This window comes from Xiphias gladius, chromosome 16 (genome assembly GCF_016859285.1).
Source record: "Xiphias gladius isolate SHS-SW01 ecotype Sanya breed wild chromosome 16, ASM1685928v1, whole genome shotgun sequence".
In the NCBI taxonomy this organism is placed as follows: Eukaryota; Metazoa; Chordata; class Actinopteri; order Istiophoriformes; family Xiphiidae; genus Xiphias; species Xiphias gladius.
Genome location: NC_053415.1, coordinates 9205821 through 9230548, shown reverse-complemented (window position 1 = coordinate 9230548; position 24728 = coordinate 9205821). Strand labels below are relative to the sequence as shown.

At 39.3% G+C, this 24728-nt stretch overlaps 1 protein-coding gene across 1 annotated transcript in view; it reads left to right on the top strand.

Moving 5' to 3' along the window:
• The window catches only part of thsd7ba (thrombospondin, type I, domain containing 7Ba), a 167720-nt gene that overhangs the window by 65278 nt on the left and 77714 nt on the right, over positions 1-24728 (top strand). Inside the window, exons 4-8 of the mRNA XM_040149288.1 lie at positions 6823-7684; positions 9595-9843; positions 10819-10988; positions 18294-18452; positions 24125-24325. Of these exons, the coding sequence (XP_040005222.1) occupies positions 6823-7684; positions 9595-9843; positions 10819-10988; positions 18294-18452; positions 24125-24325 (1641 nt within the window). The remainder of the gene's footprint in view (positions 1-6822; positions 7685-9594; positions 9844-10818; positions 10989-18293; positions 18453-24124; positions 24326-24728) is intronic.

The window sequence follows — 24728 nt, the reverse complement described above, 5'->3', positions numbered from 1 at the left end:
ATCATTTGTCCAACTTAAGGGTTCAGCTGAGCACTGCTGAAAAAGAGAATACGTGTTTAGCCATGCAACACCGCCTGGGTTTAATTTCTCTCTTTTCCTGTATTGTCCTGTAGTTTGCTCAGCCTTTTGCCAATTCAGTGTTCTTCTCATACTGGGACCTAAATGGAATAATAAATATAGTTGGGGCCCCACGGGTACTGGAGCCCCCTGGAGGTATAAGCAAGGCGACTAAGTGCGACAGGAATGAAGGAGCTGTGGGCGACTGGTTCCTCCTGAGGGCCTGACAGATGCTGATGCTGACAGATCGAGAGAGTGATTATTCAGAGCTTAGGAGATGAACTAGTGCTTGTGTTAGCTGGCTCCCCTGGCAGCAGAATCACTCCCAATCAAACCTCCATAAATCAAGCACACATATCCTGGCACAGTTTGAAAACAGCACCATTGAGCAAACGTGATGAAAGAGTGGTTATCATGAAAGAGTGCCATCAGTGACCACAAGAGCAGTGCACACAGCTGAGAGAGCAAAAAGGACATGGTCTTTGTTGAGACTGAAGGTCTTTAGGCTCAGCTGTGAATTGCTGCTCATATCTTATTTTTGTAGAAGGCTTTCATGTCTATTTTAGGGTGTAACCCATATAAGACTTGTTTGGTCTTTTCAGCTTTGATTGAATTGAGAAAGTATCTTTAAGCACAGTGCCAAGCAGTAATGTTGGGAGCGGGGATATGACTACACTTTTGAAATTAAATTTGACTGTCTGTCTGCCATCTAATATGCCTAATTAAAATGGTTTCGTATACATAGATGTTTTCACAGCTCTGAGATGTGAGTGATCTTTCATAGCCTCTGCTCTCCTCTGACAGAAACATGACGTCTCTCCTGTTCAAAGCACATCAAGTATCTTTGAGGTTGTAAACAAATAGCCTGGCAGTTCACATCATCTTCAGCCAGAGCTCAAACTACCAGTTCAAACTGAAGTAAAATCATGTTAGTTCAGTTTAATACAACACGACTAAATGCCTAAATGTGCAGTCAAAAATACAAAGTAATTAATAAAAATGTACAGGGTAGTCAATGGCACATACTGTTGTGAAATTTTCAACAAATTTGCTGTTTAAAGTGCCCATTTTCTGGTGCGGGTCCACTTTTATCTATCCATAACATTAAAACAAGTTAAATGGGCTATGTGGAACAGTGCATTATCAAGATGTGTCCTGCCCAAGCACCACTGCTCCAGTTTGGGCATGCACCTATCTTTCTATTTTGTTTGGCCTCATGTTTGTTTAGCCATATTTCAAAATAGCCAGCCCAGTTACAGATGGCCTTTTCTTTAGGAAGGCTGTAACCTCACATTTTTTGCCTTCAAGGGGCCTATGATTTGACCTCTAAACAAAACTGCGTCCTATAAGAAAGAAAAGAAAAGAAAAGAAAGAAAAGAGGAAGTAGGAAAAATCCATAAAGCCATGCGTCTTGCTCGATAGATGTCAGTTTGCTGTGCTCTGTCCTGCCATCATAGACAGTGCTATACACAGGAGGACCCCACAGAGCATGTAACAGTGTAACTGGTAAAACCAACAATGGCCCCTCCCGGAAGGACCCTGACTCCATCCTAAATCGTTCTACTGTGTCTCCAGTCAAGTTGATATGTGGTTTTTCCACATTATTGTGTGCAGTTGTCTTTCATGAAAATATTGGCAAAGCCAGTAAAAAGGCAAATAACATAAGTGTATGGCAGCGCTGACAAATTACATACACTACGAGTGACACATAGCTTATACTTTGTATCATATATCCATGTTGTCTGGTTTGGAAATGGAAAAGAAGATGTATGTCTTGTGAGAAAGAAAGATTGACTGTGGACCAGGGGCAGAATGGGAATAAAAACCACGTAGGACACAGAGGTTAAATTAACTATGATGATTTGTAGAACAATGTATGAAGAAAAACTTGTGAAGACAAAGTGTATCAGGGACTCCTTTTCATATTACACTCCACAACTTAAGCGACAAATAACTGAGTCAACCCACCAACAAGAACAAAAACTTAACATTAATAAGTAAGGTAGCTGCTGTTTTTTCACTTTCCACTCTCTTTAACCTTGGGTTAGTAACTATAGAGAGGGTTTAGAATTTGAACTGGACAGCACAGCAGTAAATACAGCACCAGACATATTTTCATTTTAGTGCTTTTTTTGTCCTTTGTTGGATCTTTCTGTAATACAGTTATGTGGGTCTGAACTAATCACACAGACTTTGAGTACTTTGATAAGTGTATTAAAATTTCTGTAGAAACCAGAGTAGAAAACAAAGCTGCAGCATCATCCTACGCAATAAACTCAGACTCACTTCCTGTGGTCTTCTGCCTACCATTTACAGTCCTGGTTGAAATTATTGTCACCCCTGAAATACAGGCTTTAGAATATCCTCAGAAATAAATGCAAACTAACCAATTTTGTATAATCTGAAGATTTTAATAAAATGTCCAGAGTTACTGAGAGAAGTTTGTGGAATAAAAACCATGCAAGACATCTAAAGAGCTTGAGGCTGACCTGGAGCAATCTGGAGTGATGGTTTCAGGATGTACCATACACCAACACACACTAAACCAAGTAGGGCTCCATGGACGAAGGCCAAGAAGGACACCACTATTGAAAGAAAGGCACAAAAAGGCAAGAATAACATTTGCAAAAACTTTCATAGATAAGCCAAAGTCTTTCTTGGATAATGTTCTATGGACAGATGAAACCAAAGTAGAACTCTTAGGGAATGCAGACCACCAGTTTGTTAATAGGTGATGAAATAAAGCCTATAAGGAAAAGAGCACCCTACCTACAGTAAAACATGGTTGAGGTTGTATCATGCTGTGTGGCTGCTTTGCTGCCTCTTGTACTGGAGGCACTGAATGTATCAAAGGAATGGTGAAATCAGAAGATTACCAAGGCGTTTTAGAGTGAAACGTATTACCCAGTGTCTGAAAACTAGGTTTGAGGCATAAGGTCTCAGCAGGACAACGACCCAAAGCACACATCCAGCAGCACAAGAGAATGGTTGAAAAGGAAAAGATGGACTGTTCTCAACTGGACAGCACGAGTCCTGACCTAAATCCCATTGAAAACCTTTGGAGAGAGCTGAAATCTGCAAATTGCAAAAAGAACTCCTGCAAACCTGAAAGACCTTGAACACACAGCAATGGAAAACTGGCAGAAACTACCAGCAAGCAGGTCCAAGAAGCTTCTAAATGGCTACAAAAAATATTTAGAGGCTGTCATGGTTGCCAAAGATTCTGCGACCAAATATTAATGACGGGTGACAATAATTGTTTTCTGGGTACATTTTGTGTTTGTATTATTTCACTATGATGCAAGTTTGTTTTTTATTTTCTTTTGTTTAGTAACCTTGGACATTTTATTAAAATATTTTGATTATACAAAATTGGTTAACTTGCATTTTCTTCCTGAAGATATTTTAAAGTCCGTTCAAATTCAGGGGTGTCAAACATTTCAACCAGGACTGAATGCTGTAAAACTTGACTGGTGTTTGTACTGAATCAACTCTGCTGCTCTGCTCCTCCTGCTCCTTAAGTTACTGCTGCTAGATGCATAACTGTTAGAAGCGTTTGGATTTTTCTGGATTTTAACTTCTTTTTCTCAGAGCTTTTCAGACACACTTATTATTATTATTTTTTAAACATTGTTAATGTAAAGCGATCAAGCAGCAGTCTACTGTTGACTTCCTCAGTGTTGCCTCAGTTAGCCATACTGAACGTAGGAAGCTCTTTCTCTCTCTCTCTCTCTCTCTCTCTTTCTTTATCTCTCACTGATGTTTTTTTTAATTTTATTCTTCATATTGAGCCACCGGCCTAATTTGTGTAATGGCCCACCAGCAAAGTCAAAGTTCTCCCGATGGCTACTCCGCTACTGCCTGCGACAACTTCAGGTGCAGTGTGAATGAGGACAAAGGGATGATAATACACACAGTACTGTGTGTTTCACACTGTGTCAGACAAAGATGGTCGTGTTCTTGACGTTGCACCACTGTATGTGTATTTGTGTGTCCTCTCTGTTCCAGCACAATGGAAAAATCATTTGATATTTTTTCTAATGTAAAAAGTATCTCTGTAAATCAAAGTAATAAAATAGGTAAATTCCTTTACTTTGAGCTTTGTCATCGATAGCTCGTGTTCAGTTCACACATTGTACTTGAATGAAAACAAAGTAAGTGCATAAGGCAAAAAGATCACATGAATGATTGAAAACGATGTTAGTTACACTGTAAGTTTGCATTAATATTGCAAAGCCAAGATGAATAAACTCATGATGTGCTTCGATGAGCTATGAAACAATTCAGCAGTTTGAAATATGACCCCTTAAGCATGAAGCAGTAGCTTCAAAGCTACTGTCGTGTCAATGATTGGCCGAGGAACAAAGTGTTAACAACTGATTTCTCTGGCATGAAAAAGCATAAAACATATTCAGCGAGTTGTCATTTGAAAGCAATTTAGGAAGCAGTACGATCTCATTATTACATCAATTTAATTCCAATTAGAAGAAATGAATCAAATTATCCTTTTCATAGCATGTGGCAAAGTAACTTGATGAGAAGCAAACGTGACCGATGTAGATAACCACATCATATCGGCAAATTGATTTCATTTTTTTCTTATTCTGATTTATGTCTACTTCTTTTGAAAATTAGTAGAAAAGGTCAAAAACTAAATTAACAGGGCATATATAAGTTTTTGGATTGGGTTCTAAATCAGAAATTAATTTAGCTTTTTTTAAAAATTGCTAAGTAATTAGCCTATTTAATAAAATTAATCTACACATTCTGCAGATATTAACACAGAATGGATCACTATATCATGGGACAGTCTTGTATTGATTCCAGAGCATATTAAATCAAGAAACTGGACCTAGAGTCTAATGCAAGTATTTACAAAAATTAGCATTATTATGCAACAGGTGCTTCATACATAATCAATGACAGAAATCCACCTCATAAAAGAATTACAGCAATCAAAGAAGCAGTGCAGTACGGGGTTGCCTATGCATTACAACCAGCTGTCTCTGAACATTTAGTTTCCAAGTTTATTCTTATTGATCAGGCCCAAGAACTCAGCCTCTTGTTAACAAAGTTATAATAAGCACAGTATGTTCAGGTTGTCAGTGTTGTAATTGGCATCTTTACTTATTAATTAGATTTTGATGGTGTTTTTGCTCCATATACATACTGTATGGCTTTTTAGCATGTATTTTAAGATCAAGATTTTCTGTTAGGATTTTCTTTTCAGTTTGATTAGCATCCATCCTCCACTGAAATGCCTATAGCTAAAGCCAGAATGTAGCTTTTCTGAGTACCAAATCTCCACAAACTTTTGGCTTGAAGGGGGCTGTGAAAAGTTGTAGTGCCATTCTTGATAGAAATAGAGGCTGTGGTCAGCTTGAATTCATGTAGGTAGTACATTTTAAGCTACATTTTGAAGCTGATGCAAGTTTTCACTGTGGGAAAATTGTATCAGCAGTTTTATTGCCTCTCTGACCACAGAATACTTCTACTTTCCACTATCTGTGAGAGGTGAAAAATTACTCATAGCTGCTAAGTTTTTGTCACACATACTTTGATGTTACCAAGTAGTGACTGCAAGTGCGGTTTTGTTTCATGCTGCAGATATCAACCACATAGTCACTCAGGTATGATGGTGAATACCTAAAAATGAAGTTAGCACTCTCTTTTATAACTTAACTTTTTATCAAATTCATTGGACTGAGCATTGTCATGGGGAACAGATTTTTGCACCTTTTTGAGTGTATCTTAACTTGGCTGCTTGGCATGGCCTTAAAGCTTCAAATGTTCATATGACTGAACATAATGTTTACATAATTTGTGCCCACAATATCTATGCTTCTATGTTTGTATAAAATGTATAAAATTTATCTGGAGCAGAAATTAGGATAATATTTCAGAATACTTAAGAATTTATTTATGACATAAATGTATTTTTGAAGTAGCTGTTTTGACAAGGGGATTAGCCTGTCAACTTGACTGATAACTCAGCACTTACCCTCTTTTTAAACTTATCTTTTTGTAAAACAAACCCATCAGGCATTGACTGAGTCAACTGTCAGGCCTTGTGAGATATGAAATGTGATTAGGCATATGTTTGCCAGTTGACCTTTTTGAACTGATTGTATTCTTAAATTATTCCAGTCAGCACTGTTAGATGCCTATTAAGATAACTCAAACCCACAGTGTGCTATGAACAAAGAGTCTGATCACAGCAAAATGCCTTTCATGTCTTTGGTTGGTTGTGGGTTATTTTTAATGAAAATCATTAGTCTTTGTTCAAAAGATCTATAAAACCTTCCATGCGCAGTGTCTCATCTTTGCAGAAAGGATGCTTTCACTGTTGAAGAGGAGGCGTTATTGAGCTAAAATTAATAAGATTTTTTTAAATTAAAAACCAAATACTGCTCTTAAGCCAGATGTAAAGAATTCAAGACCTGACCCGTCTGCTGACCATGCCTTACATAGCCTAAGATATTGAGGATTTTGGGATCAGGAATCTAAGTGAATCTAGTCCTTTGTGACCAAGAAACTAACCTTGTATTTTCTTATACTGATGTCTGCCAGTGGTTTGATTACTTTGTGCTTCTTTGTTCCTTTCTTTCTCACATCATGAATAAAGCAATCATGAAAGTTAAGTGAATGGCCTTGAATTGTGCTTGATTGCAAGCTGCCAGATAGCGGCAATTTAAATCATCATTTTTTGTAAATCTCCAGTTTTTAATGAAAATGTGCTCTCCATGTGTCTTTTTTTGGTTGCAGGTCAGTGGGGTCAGTGTATCGGGGAGGAGTGTGGTTCTGGCGGGGTTCAGACAAGGACAATATGGTGTGTCCACATGGAGGGCTGGACTACCCACCACTCACACTGCCAGCACATGGACAAGCCAGAAAGCCAGCGTCACTGCTTTAAGGTCTGTGACTGGCACCAGGACCTCTTTGAGTGGGAAGTGTCTGACTGGGGGAGCTGTGTTCTCGTCCCTTTCTTTTCCAATGAGCTCAAGCTGAGGACAGCTGAATGCATTACAGCACAACATGGCATCCAGAGGCGCCAAGTCCACTGTGTACGTACTTCAAACCGTACCACAGTCACCTTGCGGATATGTGAATTCTTTTCTCAGAAACCACCTGTGGAGCAGGCTTGCCTTGTCCCCTGCCCCCAGGACTGTGTGGTTTCAGACTTCACCTCCTGGTCCAGTTGCAGCAAAACCTGCGGAGCTGGGCTACAGCATCGGACTCGACATGTCCTGGCCACACCAATGTATGGAGGGGCAAACTGCCCCAACCTGACCGAGACTAGGACTTGTTCAAGCCCTGTCAACTGCCCTGCTGGGGGGGGCGAGTACCAGTACAGCCTTAAAGTAGGGGCCTGGAGCGAGTGCCGACTCCCCCATCACAAGGATGCCCTGTTAAGTGGAAGGACCACAGTGGTCTTCAGCACCAGCTCCAATGAGAACAACACAGTCACGTTGCACACGTTGGCCTCTCACCACCACCCCCATCAGATCCACCACCATCACCATGCTCATGCACACAATAAATACCCAATGTCATGGGAACTGGAGGTGGGATATCAGACACGACAAGTCCGCTGCACACAGAGTGAGGGCAAAAATGCTATGCTGAGGTAAGCCATTCACAAATACTGCAAGGCGCTGCGCCTTTCATACAGAGAGAATAAAAAAGATGAACCTAAAATGAATACATGGCAAGTAAACACACAGTGAAAAATAGGACATTTCTTAAGTCCAAGATAAGTCCGAGATTATAATGAAAGTAAGGTGGTTGTGTGAGATGAACTGGTTTGCAGTTGGTCTGGGGAACAGACCTGTACAGATAACGGGATTCATCTTTCATTAATCTCTTTTTCCACTGATGTAGCATATGAGGTGAGCAGTAAAAATGCTCTGTAGCTGAACGTGGGTGTCTGCTAGGTGAAATAGTCCTAATGGAGTTGATTGTTTTTATGGTTCTTCCACACTTGTATTGTTTCATAACATGAGAGGGACCTGATCAATGGTCATCCCTACTCGTGATCCCACTGGGACACTTTCTTCATGTGGAGGTGTATTCAGTGAGCCAAAGTGGTTTTTGCTGATGCTGGTTATTTATTCAATTATAACAAAATTATATGAGAGCTCGTGTTTCACTAGCACATTGGCATGTTGGTGAGCCTCCATTGTGTTAAATGTCAAGTGCTGCTCCCCCCTGTCCCTGCTGTTTGAGCTAACCCTGGTATTTGGATTTGATAAGAATGGATTTTTGTCCACATGCTCGCACACAAAGCAAGCACACACACGCACACACACACACACACACACACACACACACACACACACACACACACACACACACACACACACACACACACACACACACACACAACCCTACACATACAGTCATAAACGATATTCCATCTTGTGCTTTCTCTCCAAGGAGAGAGAGAAACGTTGCATGTATATTATATTTGACTAAATGCAACCATAGCATCTACTTGGTATAAAGTGACACTAATAGCTGACTGTTAAAATCAATCAGTCACTGCCATTCATGGAAGCCATTGTATCTCAAACCACCTATAAATAATATCCTGGTGGAATGACACATTTTTATTGTTTGAGATTGCTTTTAAATTTATAGTCATGAGTAGCTCATTGGAATTGTGTTCAGCTAGATTAAAGTTAAGCAATGGCAGCTTTGGAGATTTTAACCCATGTACAGTATTGAAATAAGTATCATGCCAGTTTTTATACGATGAGTTTTGTTTGTCCCATGCTGTTTGGGCTGAAGTAGCTTAAAACTGGGTATCTTGTGATGCGTTTGATAATTGCATGTTATTATCCTCTTCCAGGCAGGTTCACTGACTTTATGGCTTGAGTGTTAAGGGACCATTTACTGTACAGAGCCTTGTTAGAATGGTATTTACTAAGAAGTGGGATTGTAGCTTTTGCATGTGGATTTCCCACCTGAGTTCTGCCTCATTCTGCTTTTCTAATTACAGCCTAATTACAAAGTAAAATTCTAAAATGAGCATTGTACTCACATCTTAATATCCTGACTAATTACATTGTCCAAATTAAACAATGGAAGCTCTAATTACATGACTAAAGCACTTGTTTCATATTTTTAAGTGAGCATACCAGCTCTCAGTACCATTTCTGTAAAAGGTTGACTTTATGTTCCGAGACTTTTACTATTAGGATATAGCCTTGAATATTGTAATGCAGGAGTGGAAGCTGCAAAGGTCATTTGTTCATCAGGAAATCAAGATATCCATTAGTAGGTTCTCCAAGCAGATGGTATATCTTACAATCGAGTCATTTTTACTTCATCCATAGTAAGCTGTCCACCAATCTATTTAAATCCCAAACACACCTAACATCTGTCATTCTTCTGCTGCACACAATGTCTATATAGCATCTCTATTCTCAAACTGGGAAGGGGTTAAAAATGTTATGTTGGGAAATAAAGTTTCATCAGTGTGTCACCATTGTAGCATTTTCTTCTTTAACCTCTTTTTTTCTTCTCAATCTGTAGTCTCTGTACCAAGGACAACTCCCCCTTGACCTTCCAGGTATGTGTGATGCCCAAAGACTGTCAGACATCTGATTGGTCATCGTGGAACCCGTGCTCTAAAACCTGCCGGTCCACCGACCTGTCTCCTGGTTACCGCCTCCGGTCACGAATCATGACGCAGATCCCAGTTGGTGGCGGGAAACGCTGTCCTGTCCTTGAGGAAAAAGAAGCTTGCAACATCATGGGAGACTTACTTCCAAACTGCCCCAGGTAGTTCTTAATAGTGATGGTTCTAATCTTATTTGAGCCAACAATCCTCAGAAACAAAAGCTCTGTCTATGTGTAATCTCCTGATGCAGATGTTTACACAGAAAATGTCAAACTCTAAAATCAAATAAGGATTTTTAATTTTGCTTCTTTTTAATTTGCGCTCTCTTTTTCACCTGAATAATTGTGAGAGAAAGCCTGGAGGTTGAAAATATTCATGGTTCTACTATTGAATTGCTTTATGCATATTTTTTTGGATTACTTCAATTATCTTGTGAAACCTACAATACCCTCATGTACTGTTGAGAATTCCTGGGTCAGTGGATATGACATAGATGACGAACAGTGTTTGACAGAACCTCAGTGTTTTAGGGTTGTTTGAGTTAAGATAGGCTTTAGCTAATATTACATGCACTAAACAAAGTAGTCAATAGAGAATTATTTTCCCTGCTGATAGATTTTGTTTTATTTGCTAAATCTACATGGAATGCCTGAGAGCAGAGGATTTACATGATTAGGGAAAACTCATTACGGAAATTAAGCATTTGATAGATTTCTACAGGCTGTTGTTCTGGTAAACTCCTCCAATATTATTGCTTTCTGCACCACTGCATTTTTCATAGTTGAAACCAAACATTTGTTTTGAAGTTTTGAAATTAAAATAATCATGCCTCCTGCCTTCTAAGAGAGGCTCTTGCTAATGTGACTTTTGCTTTGTGTGACTTTTTTGAAACAACTGTGTATACTGATATTTTATCCTTCTTAAATACATTCATTTATAAATTTGTTGCTGATTGGATTGTAGCTTTCTTTGCAACAATACATGAACACAATACACATGTATACTTCTTAAGACTGCATTTAACCGCTGTTTGCTTGTTTACACTGAAATGGTCGTGGAGATTTAATACATGATACATCAGATCTTACATGTTCATTTCCTACAAAATATGTTTGCATGTCTTTGTGCTCTTTAAGGTATGTGTGGAGGACCACTGAATGGGGCGAATGTCGCATCCTCCCCTTACTGAGCCAGCAGGACCGGAGGCTGGCTAACATCAGTATTCTGTGTGGAGAGGGGATCCAGACCAGGAAGACCTACTGTGTTCAAGTCCCTGATGACTCAGCACCGCATCACAGGAAAGAGGGTAAGAAAAAAACTCCCTCATCATAATGACTCAGGGCTCGCTGGAAGCACATAGTAACTCAAGAGAGACACCATAAATAAATTCCAAATAAACTCAGTGGTGTGTTTTGATACAAGCTATGAGCATAAATTATTAAGGTGAAAGTCAGCAACAGAGCATGTGGGTTATTTTGGTTATGTGGGTGCAAAAAAAAAAAATCATAAAGTATACTGTGTTTCTGTAGCTAGAGCATAGTTTACAGTGCAGAGGACAATAGGGATCATTGTGCTATTCTAACTGTGTTTTCTTGAGCTACAATACAGTGCAGCTAAGGCTTTGAATAACAGGGACCCTCTACTCTGCATGTGAAACCTCTAAAGGTGTTCATTTCAAGGACTTGTGAGGAACAAGCTTTTTGTTGGTATTAGTTGTAGGAGCTGTTGTAGAATTTTATAAATCAGATTCATATAGCAAACCACAGAGCAGCATGGAAATAGATAGATAGCATTTTTAAACAGTTTTGCGTGGAATCTACTGTATGCCAATATACAGGTGCGGCATGTCTCTAAAGTGCTTCTATCAGTTAAAAAAAAAAAATGCATTCGTAGTTTGTGTAGTTTGTTCATGCCGGAGATGAAAAGAGGATGCCCAAATCCACTCTAAACTTTTCTGCCAGAACAGCTCTACAGCGACATTCTTAACTCCATTGACGGTCTGCTGCATAAGACTACAGGAAACACACCTCTTGGTGAAACACACAAGTGTGTCTTTGGAGTTACCCGGTCTGCTGTGAAAATTAACAAGACTAAAAATCTATAGCCATGCTAGCAGCCTTGTGAGGCAATAAAGTTCACATTAGAAAATAATAGAGCAAGTCACTGAAACCCACATTATTCCACATGAGCACAGCAGCTTCGCTGCCCTTGATGTGTGTGTTTGTGTGGGTGACAAAGAGGAATTGTGAATGGCTTTGTCCTGCTAAGGTTGAAAAAAGCGGTATATTAAGAAACACACCGCTGACCATGAAAAATGAACAGACACTTTTACTGTTCTTATATGCTTAAGAGTAAAATAAAACTAAACTTAATACTTATTGGATGATTATATGTTATAAAGTGAAGTAGCAAGCAGAGCTGTGGCTCAGCAGGTAGAGCCAGTTGTCCACTAATCACAGTGTTGGTAGTTAAATCGCCAGCTCCATCTGTCCAAATGTCAGTGTCATTGAGCAAGACACTGAACCCCATCTCAAGAAGTACCGGCACCTTGCATGGTAGCTTGCTGCCAATGACAGTTTGTGTTTGAGTTTGTGTGTGTGTGTGTGTGTGTGTGTGTGTGTGTGTGTATGTGTGTTTGTGTGCGTTTGGTGTGTGCGTGTGTGTGTGTGTGTGTGTGTGTGTGTGTGTGCGTGCATGCGCGCGTGTGCGTGCGTGTGTGTGTGTGTGTGTGTGTGTGAAAATGCCCCTCTTGGAGTGCAATCTAGAAGAAAAACCATTGTTACAGTTTATACTAATTCTAGACAAGGCCATTATTGTCTACCTGTTGCACCTTCTGTGTATCTGCTCCCAGTCTAGACAAAGCACCTGCACACATTTCCATATTCATCAGGAGAAAAGGGAAAGACAGCTGCCTACTGGGCTTTGGTAATCAGCAAGAAGCTTGGCACAAGAGTCCTGGTTTATACCTTCTTATTAAGGTCATTAAAAACTCCACAATATACAGTAGCTGATAATTCCTTAACTCTAACAATGTATTCACACACAAATGATCTCAAAATGCACACAAAGACAGATGTTATTACAGTCAAAATTGAAAAGAGTATTTTCATTAGTGTTTTCAGTCTTACCCCCTCCTATTAATGTTAGTGTGGAAACCTAGCTAGCTATATCACTTGAATCTGGAGGTGGACACAGTAACCTCCAGGATTGCATTGTATTATACAAGCATCTGTTTAATTGTGTCTGGCCTGGATTCTGAGAGAAAATTGGCATTTTCATAAACAAGTAAAACAGTTTTATGAGCTTGGGGAATACGCCTGATGCATACTTGTAATGCAGTGTGTTTTCACAGTAAATCAAATATGCCGTATCAGGTATACTATTAAACGGGATGAATTAGTTTACTTTTCAGTTTATCCCCACTGTGAATTATGCTTATGATATTATGCTTTACGTTAGTATCATGCAAATTTAAGAGGTGCCAATTACAACGACATGACAAAGTTAGTCAATGTAGAGAATTAATTTTCGAAAAGAAGAAAGTTACTGTAGTTGGTCAAAAGGAGAAAAAAACCTCATCTCCTGTAGTGGTTTTGGTCTTAAAGGCAGTGCTAAGCGCCAGTCTAACAGTGGGCTTGGGGATGGCAATTGTGCAGCCAGACTGCTGCTGCTTCTTCTTTTTCATTGAATCCTCCAGAGACATGAGGAGATCACAGGTGCTGAAAGACAGGTGGGCCGCACAGCCGGGATAAGTTGAGTGACCTTTGACTTGAGACCTGTGGAAACTCACAGGATGGCAATTGATCTGCTGTGTATTTAATGTGCATTGTTTATTGACATTTAGGAGAGGATATTGAACTTTAACAGTTTTGGACTGAAATATGTCTGTCACGGAACCCACCAGGGATTTTGGGCCCCATGGAAAGATATTACAGTCGGCCCGCCACCCCCCCGACACAGTCCACGCCAACCCTGAAAAACACTGCACAGACAATCATACAACATTCTGCGTACAGTTTAATTCACAATTTGATACAGTAGTGATACCCTTTATAAAAAATGTGGAAAGGCCATCTTTTACCATTAAAATTTAATTTTAATGGTAAAATTCTTGAAAGGAAAATTCTCTTGACATTAATGAATAACTTAATATTATTAGTTATATAAATATAACTTAAATACATCATCTTATCCTCTTAAATTAAAATAAATTAACAGTACCATCTCTAGAATGATATAGAAAGAAATAAACAAAAGACTAAAATCAGAAGCAGATTTTCGAACTAGTATACATACCATCTAGAAAATAAGCAGCTGTAAAAATGGAATTGGAAAATGGAAAACAAATTGGAAACCGAAATGAAAAGGCCTGATGGTGGCACTAGAGAAAAGGTCTATTGGTTAACAATCCCAGCAACCCTTACAGACTATAAGCTGTTTTTGTTTGATATAATGAAACAAGATGAAATTGAAAAATAATTACGGTTACTTCTTATCATTATAAGGGATTTAATCATTTACCTTTTTTTCATAATAATGAAAAAAGAAAATTCCCACGGACCTCCTGCAGTTATGCTGACTGACATGTCATTCAATATAATGCTACTCACTTCCTTCTTCATTTGGGTGAAGGGCTGGTTCATTGATAGGGGGAAGGGGATGGGAGACAGGGCTGTTGAGCCTGCAGCTGCATCTGTTGGGCCTGGCACCAGGCAGGGGCAGGGATAACTGATTTAATATGAATAACTTGAAGGCAATTTCACTGATTAAATGCAGGCTTTAAAGAGACTCCCTGGGAGTTACTTTTTGCCAAAAACAAGAAAAGGAAAAAGAAACGTTCATAATTTACTATTGAAAAAAAAAAATCTGATGTTTTAATAATTTTTAGGGCCCTTGAAACAGTGCAAGGATTTTAAAACTGGTGTGATTTGTGCTTGCCTGCTGGTCGTAGTCAACACACAAGCAGCTGAATTTTGTATGTGTACGAGTTGACTTATGGCTTTTTTGTCGATGACACTCATTTCTATATTGTTGTTTCCCTAGACGTCAAGAGCCCCATTGATGCCCTCCATAAGTAAATGTGAAAATCAATGCCATTTTTCCCGGTGACTCTGCCAAGGGGCAATATATAAAGACTAAAGAGGACTGTACCTAAGATCGAGCCTTGTGGTACTCTATCTGTGAGTGGAGATCTAAGCCAGTTAAGAACAGTACCAGAGAGGACAACACATTTATGTACTCTGTCTATAAGAATATTGTGGTCAACAGTGTCAAGGAGAACAAGGACAGAGAGTTTTTTGTTGTCCGTGTTCATTCTGATGTTGTTTATAACCTTTACCAAGGCCATCTGTGTACTGTGATGGGCACGAAAACCTGACTGAAATTTTTAAAAAATGCAATGCCGGTTAGAAATTGGTCTGAAATTGCTGAAGACTAATGGTTCAGGGTTGTTTTTCTTCAGGCGTGGCTTCCCCATAGTGGTTTTAACTGACATTGTAAAAACACCCGTCTGTAGAGAATGGTTGATGATAACTTGGATCTAATCTGATAAACAGTCAAAAATTGTTTTAAAAAAGGAGGTAGGGATGAGATCAAGAGGTCAAGTGGAGGGTTTAAGCTATGATATTAATTTCAAAAGCATTTCAGTGTCAACCAGGTGAAAAGACTCTACGGTTGCCTCATATAGTGGAGTAAGGGATTCTATGCATCACTTGTTAGCTGAGCAATAGCAGATCTGATGGTATTTATCTTATCCCTGAAGTCTGCTGCAAACTCCTCACATCTTGATATGGAGAAAAGGTTATCAGAGGCTAACGGGACAGACTGTCAATTGTTGAGGAGAGGGTTTTTGGATTCTTTTGGTTATCACTTATCAGTTTTGAGAAATAAGCTTGACTAGCCTCTCTGATGGCTTTATTGTACACACCAGGATGCCAACAGATCACAATGTCGTGACAATGGACGTGTAATTTGAACTTTCTCCATTTCTGCTCTGCCACACGACAATTTCTTTTTAATTTAGTAATTTTGTTATTTTCCAGAGGGCTTTCTGTTTGGGGTTGACCTTTTTACGTTTGACAGGGGCAAAAGTATTGATGGTTGACCTTGGTTTGGTAATTAGGTGGTTCACCAGAATGTCACATGAGGAGAGTAGAAAATCTGCTGGTATAATTTCTAAACAGGTCATGAAATTAGCAGCAACCTAAGGGGTAAGACAGTTATTTTCTGCTCTTAGTGCATATGCTCATGTATATGTACTGTTCAAATACATACAGCAACATGACAGCTGAAATATTTCAGATTAGTAAAAACTCCAGTCAGACTCATGCTATTTGAGTCTTTGTACTTAGGTTTTTTTTCCATAATAACACAAGATTACCATGTCAGTTGTGCCAGTAATAGAAATATTTTGGGATTTGCACAGGAATTTCTCTGTGTTAAGGTAACAAAATGCAGGATTCATATGCAGTTTATCTATCTTTGGATACAAACAAATAAATTAGTTACTGTTGGTTGAATTGATTTAAATTTTGTATCTAATGTAATTTACCTGGGGACTTCCCCTGAACCAAATCAGCTTAGCTGGTTGTGATCCCTTTATTATATGAAAACATATTAGAGAACGGTTTGTTTGCAGCTGTTAACTACGCTTTAAGGAATCCATTTGCTACTGTGTTTCATTGTTCTGCACTTGGCATCCTGCCCATGTTTAATTTGATGCAACAAATATAAACAAAGGAAATCAACTCTAGTCCTGATGAGCTTTTTACAGTGTGAAAGTTTGACCAAACCCTCTTAACAAGTCTGAGATTGAGTTTCCCAAGTTTGATTTTGTTATGTGCCACATTTACCTTTGTCTGCTCGGGTGTGGTGGCTCTGCTCACTCAGCATGCTACACAGTCTTTTTTCCCACTGTCAGAATCATAGAAATCATCACCTCCTGTGTAGTGGAAGTTTTTTTTCGGTAGGAATAGAAATTAGAATTTAAAAATAAAGGAGAAAACCTAAAAGCTCTCAAAAGCTTGCTCTAGGCTGAATAACAAATGTTTGTATCACTCAGTGTGGGGGAGTTGAGGTATGTACTGGAAACAAAATAGTTTGTATCATAAGCTGTGTTAACAACTCAGACTCCAGGTTTTACACAAAGCAAAAATTAATTGCTTTTGGTAAATACATTAAGACAGATAGAAATGAAAAAGCACAGAGTTGAAAAAGAGATGAAAAATCACTACATCTCTAAAAAAAACCCCAAGAAAACAAGAATTTCATTTATCTGATTTATCTTCTCAATTAAGCACAGTGGGTAGTTTTTTAAAATAATAAAATATGAATTTGGCCTCCACCATATTTTTTGTTATAGTGTCTACTTGATGAGTCCTGCATGGCTTCATTTCATAGCTGAGGTGATTTGCCCATTGCTGTGAGATGCCCCTTTAACTCACCAGATGTGTGCAGAGAAGTGCTAGAAGATCAGAGGTGTATTTGGACAGTGCATATGTTAGCTGAATACAGAATATCAATGAAGGTAGCTCTTTGAACCAGTGGATGTGAGGGACAAAGATCAATACGTCAGCTGCAATGTTTACCTTGACGTGACCCATACAGCTTTAGCTAATGTAAATAGATGTGGCTGTATGCGTGCAATATGGTTAGCCGCTTGGTCTGGTAATGTGGAAAACAATTTGCTCCTTTTGGATGTCTACTGCAGTAATTCAATTGATAGACTCAAGAAATCTTTTTGCTTTGTTGCTTTGGGCAACAAAGCAGAAAGATCTGTACTGCACTGCACTTTATCAGTGTGTTTAAGCAAACATCTAATTTTTACAAAGGAGATCAAACACCATGTAAATTACTGTTGGTAGGAAGACAAAATGCACAATGGACATTTATTGAATTTCTCTTTGGGCTTTCATTTAAATGGAAATTTGTGTCTCAATGATGTGCGGAGGTGCATCAAAATGGAATATTAGATTGAACAAATCCCCCTGTTGTGGACAGGCAAAAAAAAACCCCTCTTATTCTGTGTGAGAGACTAATGTCAGAGCCCATTACAGGTGACAGAGCTTTCTGTGATCTACAATGATTCCAGCCATGCTTAGCAGTGAATTGGTTATACCGTGTCTTGCCTTAATAGCTCCCTTTTCAGCTCCTGTTTACTCCCTTAGCTGGCGGCTGGCCTCCATTTAATATTCTCCTGAGCCAGGCATGAGATGAGAAGAGCAATTTTTCCCTCTGTTGTTTCTATTTTCTCCTTTATTTTTTTGCACCATGAAAAGCTTTGGTAAATCTACCCTGCTTTTGATCACATTGTACAAGATTTGAAGCTGTAGCCTTTACTAATATATAAACAACTGTCTTCCCAGTCAGACCTAAATTACATCCATACTTTTCAATCTGTTGACAGGGTCGCTTCTTCATCTTCTTCACTTTCTTCACAACATCTAGCGCATACAGTACTTCCGTTTTGGATTCCAATTCCAATACATATTACTTGACAGCAGTCGTACACACATACACACAGACACACACACACACTCCACCGCTGCCTGTGTGTGTCTGAGCTTGGCTTAAGCCTGGTTTATTCTTGCCTGTGTTCCTTTTGTTTGTTCAGTGTCCAGGCCTGTGAATGCCAGGCTCTGCGCTGGTGAAGAGCCCCCTTCAGCTGTCCAGCACTGCTCCATCCCCTGCCAGAACCACTGCCTGCTCTCCCAGTGGTCAACCTGGGGTGCCTGCCTACATGACAACTGCAAAGAACCACAGGGGAAGAAAGGTATGAAGAAGTAAAATGGAGTAAGTGAGAGTGAACGGGCTTTGGCTTGAAAGGTTTGCAGTGTTATGTCGTTGTAGACAGTAGTCATTGTTCCATATTGTATAGAACATGATTTCAAAACAAAGAATAGTTATTCTGTTTTACATAATGATGCTACTGTAAGCTTCGCTTGTTTCACCTCCCAGCAACAATGGCTGGTGCCATTATGAGGTTGAACTTGAAAAATGACAATATTGTAACAAATGACTGAAGAATGTAGGGGAAAGTGTGTGAGATATGTGTAACGGTGATTGCTGTGCGCAGTTCATTTAGTTTCAAAGTACAAGAAGCACAGTACAAGTACAGTAGTACTGTAAGATGAATAGTCTTATAAGGCATTGCATGTTCTCCCCAAATGTCTTCAAAAGAGCACAGAGACTTTGCTCTCAAACAGTCAGAGCACTCACATGAGGAGAAAGAGGATTTGAGGGTTATCACATTTACTTCTTACCCCAAACTCCAATGTTCACTTCCAAAGACCTCTGTTATATATTGTTGTATATTTTTAATAACTATCCTAACCATCACCAAATCAATACCTTACACTCAATCAAAGCTATTTTAGTAGCCTAACATGTCATCTTTTCATGTATCATCCACCTTGCAATTTATGTAGTAGTAACAACATTATTACAATTGAAAAGGACATGTCAAATATTTAGCTATTTTCATATAATTCCAATATGTGATTGAAAAACATGTCTAGCGTCCATAGAACATAGTGCACATTTCAGTGTGTGAAATGCATCCTGGTTACTGCGTGTTGTTACTGCATGACACATCTTCTCTTGTTTGACAAAGACTAGTCTTCGTAAATATAAAAAAAAAAGTTCCAATATGCATCATCCTTCAAGCTGTCTTCAAAGGCAAAGTGATGTTCACTCTGGACCATGTTTGAAAGGTGGATGGATAGATGTATGGACACAGTCCATCCAAAAAGATACTACAGATAGCCACTTACCAAGCTGATATGATTTAAAATAGAAATTGATAATTGCACAGATGGGCCAGTGGTGAAATTATAAGCACTCAGTCAAAAAATAATGAAGTGTTGTGTTCTATTGCAAATAGCCATGTTGTATTTTTACAATAAAGTGTCCACAGCAATCGTTGCCTAAGAGCTGAGTACCTTCAATATGGTCAACAAGTGGCTTTACACTAACCTGAAAGCTATTACGCATGTACTTGTTTTCAATTTAGCACTGCACCATGTTTTGACTGTCTAAACAACAGATTGTGTGTGCTTTGGCAACACTGAAACCGAAAGAGAGAGAGGTGTTGTGGAGCAGGAGAGAGAGGCAGTATACGGTTGAATCGTAAATTGTTTGTTGATAAGTGGCTGGCTGAGAGGAAGTGCGCTCTGGAAGAAGGCAATACACGTATAAACCGGAGTAGATGAAAGACAGAAAGAGAGCACACCTGTAGTTCAGCTCTCAGTCCCCGGGAGGGTGATAGGAGTATCAGCACATCAGATCCTCACTGTCTGTGTGTGCATGTGTAGTGTGTGTGTGTGTGTGTGTGTGTGTGTGTGTGTGTGTGTGTGTGTGTGTGTGTGTGTGTGTGTGTGTGTGTGTGTGTGCGTGCGTGTGTGCAAGTAGGTGTGCACGCTTGTGCTGCCTGAATGTTCTTGTCTTTTCGCACAGGTGAGCGTGTGTCATATCTGACTGCTTTAGCAAGGCTACACATTGTGTGTGGCGGGTAGCGTGTGTGTTTCAGTCAGTGTGATGTCAGTGGCAGAGCTGTTAGTGTGCGAGTGCTGTGCTAAAGGGGCAGCATGACCTCGTCCGTGCCGTAAGTAAGTGTGCATGAAAGCGCCCTGGGGAGTGACTGAAGGGTGGATTGTTCAGGTCAGTGCCCACACTCTCCAACACTGGATCTCTATGGGATGAGCCGGCTCCTCTCACAGACAATGTCATTAATATTTTTCAAGGAGTGGAAAATACAGCATCTGCTGTTTTGCACAGGGGTCTCTTGTGGCATACTGCCTTTTGATGGCCTTCATAAAGGCCCAGAGTCCACAGCAAATAGAGTATGAAACCGATACAAAATCACTTGCAGTGAGCTCTGTTGCCTGGGAAGCAATGAAAAGTTATTGAGTAGCAGAGTATTGTTATGATCCAAGTCATTCGCCTGTGAGCCTTGAGCTGCAGAGAATTTCTTGCTCCTATTGAATGTGCACTTACCCTTTATGTTTCACAACATCAGAATAAACTGTGATCCATTTCTAACCAAAAGGCTGGCGGGATCCCACTTTTCAGGTAGAGGAGCCAGCCAGCCGAGATGCTTATGCTGCCCTAGCTTTGCTCTCTGGAAAATTACAAATTGAAATTGCTTTGCAGTAGCTTCATGTGCTTTTCACATTTTTTCATGTTATCTTGGCCTATCACATTTTGCAGCGATGTGGGAAAATGAATTGAACACGGGAGGTTACTGGATAGAATTTTTGTAATGCCTCTACTAGAAGTCACCATGCTGGAGGGAGAGATATTTCTGAACAACAGTGTGCTGAAAATCACTGGATAGCTCTTGTTTCCCTGAAATAAACCGGCTATGACCAAGAAACCTTTCAATTATTAATATCCATAGGGGCATGTCCATGCCAAATTGTTTTTTTGTGGTTTGGATGTGAGTATTACTAAGTGCTCTGGGCAATACTGTAATCGATTCACAGTCCCTTTGCTCTTCAAGACCACATATGGGGCAGCACCACTCAGATCAGGCCCTTGAACTGGTGCCTTACACCAGTGGATGGTGGGGGGGGATGTAATTTGTAGAGTGGGCATCCTGGGGTTAGTACAGTTCCACCTGTGGAGGGAAAGAATGTGGGACCTTTCTGCCAAGTGTCAGAGCTCTGGTAAAATGAATATGGCTCCAAAAGAAAAGCTGCTTCTGCTCAACTGTAAAGTGCTTGCGCCTACAAAGCATTTTTATATTACTGTTTTCATTTACCAGAAAATTTTTTGTGTCATCAGGGATTTGGGAGATCTCAGTGGTCGATAAAGACTGTAGATTAGAACATGAGGTGTCTCCTCAGTGCGAACCTTTAAATGAAGAATAATTATTGTATGAAAAATCCAGCTTTGAGTGGAGTGGGGAATATGAATCAAATTATGGGCCAATTAGGTGATTGATTAGGTAACTGGCTTAATGATAATGATTAGGTCAAAAATGTTGATCATATTATTGGACAATGTGCTAATCTTATTTGATATTTAAAACTATCTTTAGTGCCATTTAGAGCGATTTATTGTTAATTGTCATGTTGCATCTCAGATCTCACTGCCATTGACATTTCTTTCTAATTAAAACAGAACATACCATTCAACAATGTTTCTATGGGCCCAGATCATCAAGTGTAAAACCTGTAAAAACTCACATCAAGACACATTAAAGGGAAAATTGAAAGTACAGTACTAAATGCTGACATGTAGGGTGATGTGGTAATCCAGTGTTTAAGATGCTTCTTTTGGTAACAGACAATTTGTGTTTGTCCATATTTATTAAAGGCCCATACTAAGGTGTTGTGTGGGTAAAATGGAAGAAAAGCAGCACCTCTCAAAATCCGAGTAAGACACAAAATGTAAGAGGGAAAAGAAATTGCATACAAATAGCTGCTGTACCTGATCTATCATTACCAACTGCCTCTGAGGAAATTCGGCCTTAAATTTAATATCAACACATGTAAAATCTGTGGTACTTTTTCGCTGGACACATATAGTGGTGTGATTTAACACCTTGAAACAACACAATGTTGGTTTTAATGAATCACTATGCACTGGCTGTGCATGTTCTAGGGTTAATAAATATGACAATTCATGAATGAATTTGAGCTGAAATGAGTCGTTATGATGATCATTTCATTTCTACTTCTACAGAAATGTTCAGCAGGGGCCATTGTGGAGCCAGTACACCTCAGGAGGTAGACCCCAATTTAGCAACAGAAGCAGCAAGAGCAGTGAAAACACAATGAGAGTCAGTAACTTGATTCCAATCACTCACACTTTTCCACTTTTTATTTAACACCTTCTCCTGTGCTGTGCCATTTTGCTCATTATCTCGTTGCTTATCTCATCGTTGCTCCTTGTGTACACTTTATTTTTTGTGTTTGTTTAGTTCATCAGTTTGTCCCTCCACTACATGATATCTGGGCACATTATTTTTATCTTTTCTCTATAAAAAAAGAAAGAGAAAGGGTGTATTTAAGGTGCATTTCTTTTGTGTTTTATTTTTTTGTTTTAAATATTAAAAATTGGATGAAAATCTAATAAACAAAAGTTAACGGTTCAAATCTGTAGGTTAATTAATTTTTCTTAATTTGTAATTTTTTGTTTTTAATTACCTAGTTTGTTACTTAGATGAGTATTCTGCAAATCATTTATCGTTCCCCTTAACTTTGTTTTTTGCTTTGAAAATTCAGAGTATTTTATGGTAAAAGTGACAGTGCCAATGTAACATACACATTGATCATACCACTAACAAATTTAATAAAGTTTGCGGGAAATATGAGGGTGGCAGGAGTCGATGCTTAACAAACCAGGAGATGGTCATCAGTTTGGATCCCCAGACTGGCTGGGAAAAGGGGATGGGAATGAGAAGGATGAAAGTGATAATGAAGTGAAAATGAAACCCAAAATTTCAGCTTTATATCAAAACAGTTTTCATATATCCTTTTCATGTAGAAAGAGTCTTGGAAACAGATTCTTGGTCTCTCTCAGCACCAAGTTATTTAATAGATACTCTGGACAGCTCCTGGTGCTGAAATTGAGTCTAAAAAGTGGACGTAGCGCCTGCTCCTCCATTACAAGATATCTCATTAACTGCTACTGCCGCTGGATTTCTAAAAAAGGTGAGTAAGTTAACAGATGAATAACAAATCCACTTTAATTTAGACCATGCCTATAACAAATATCATTTTATTTCTAAAGTGTTATTACACCAAAAGGGAATTATAAACATATTAGAACTGTATTCTTTGCTAACAAGAACAGTTTTGTTGTGAAGAAGCCATGGTGGCATGGAACTGACAAACAAGTGTAAAAAAACCAACTACTTCTCTGCAATTCTTTGTGCTTGTGTTTTCAGTATTCACCTGTCATTTTCATGGTTATCAGTGAGACATGGTAGGTTTTATTGGGAGATGCTGCGGCTCACTATAACATAGTTAATGAGAGACCTAAATAATTCATCAAAGAGATAATGTCCAGTGAAGTCCACATCTGTCAGAACTTTAGGTCTAAGTTACGTTGCAGCAGCTATAATTTTGGGATTTGCACATATACAAGGACTGCGTTCAAGCCCGATTTTAAACATTTTTGTTTAATTCCAGATAATAATTATAGTAATAATTATAAGAATCGGAGGAAGCTCATGCATGCAAACCTCACACAGAAGGACCTGGCTGGTAGATCTGATCCCACTACCTTTTGGTATGAGTTTGACAGTGGTAACCACTCAGCCACTGTATTCCATCTACAGTTTAAATGAATGAATCACAATGCTGTATTCTAGTGACTGGCTGAGAGGGGAGGTGTGTAATATGTGTGAGACAACACCATTACTGTTTTGTACAGGGATATCAATGGCTTCTCTGACAACCTATTCTGTCCCCTCCCTCCCCACTTGCTCTCTGTCAGGTTTCAGACAGAGGAGGAGAGAGGTGTTGTGGGAGTCCAGCAGTTCTCCAGAGACCTGTCCTCATCTGGTCGAGTCCACCCCCTGTGAGGATCCCGGTTGCTACAGGTGGCAGGTCCAACAAGAGGGAAGTTGCATTCCCAATAAACACTCCTGTGGTCCTGGAATTGCAGTCCAAAAGGTGACCTGTGTCAGCTCTGAAGGTACTGTCCTGGATTTGCATCATAAAAGTCTAGTTTCGCAGCGTCTCCATTTAAACAGTTCATATCAAAAACGAAAGTGCTTCTCATTCACCTAGACTTTTCTCCAATCACTTTTTTTGGACAGTTAATTTGGCCTTCTTCCAGCTAAAACCAACTTGAGGGAATATTTTGAATTTGCTTACTTGTCGAGAGTTGGATGAGAAGATCAATACCGCTCTGTCATATTTACACTTATGGATTAAACATATCATGCAGTGGGTTTTGGAGGTACTTGCAGTCAGATTTTGTTACTTTTGGAAAGAGCCAGGCGAGCTTTTTCCCTCTATCTATGCTAAGCTACACTAAGCTAACCACTCCCTGGTTGTAGCTTTATACTTTATACACAAATTGGCACAGAGTGACA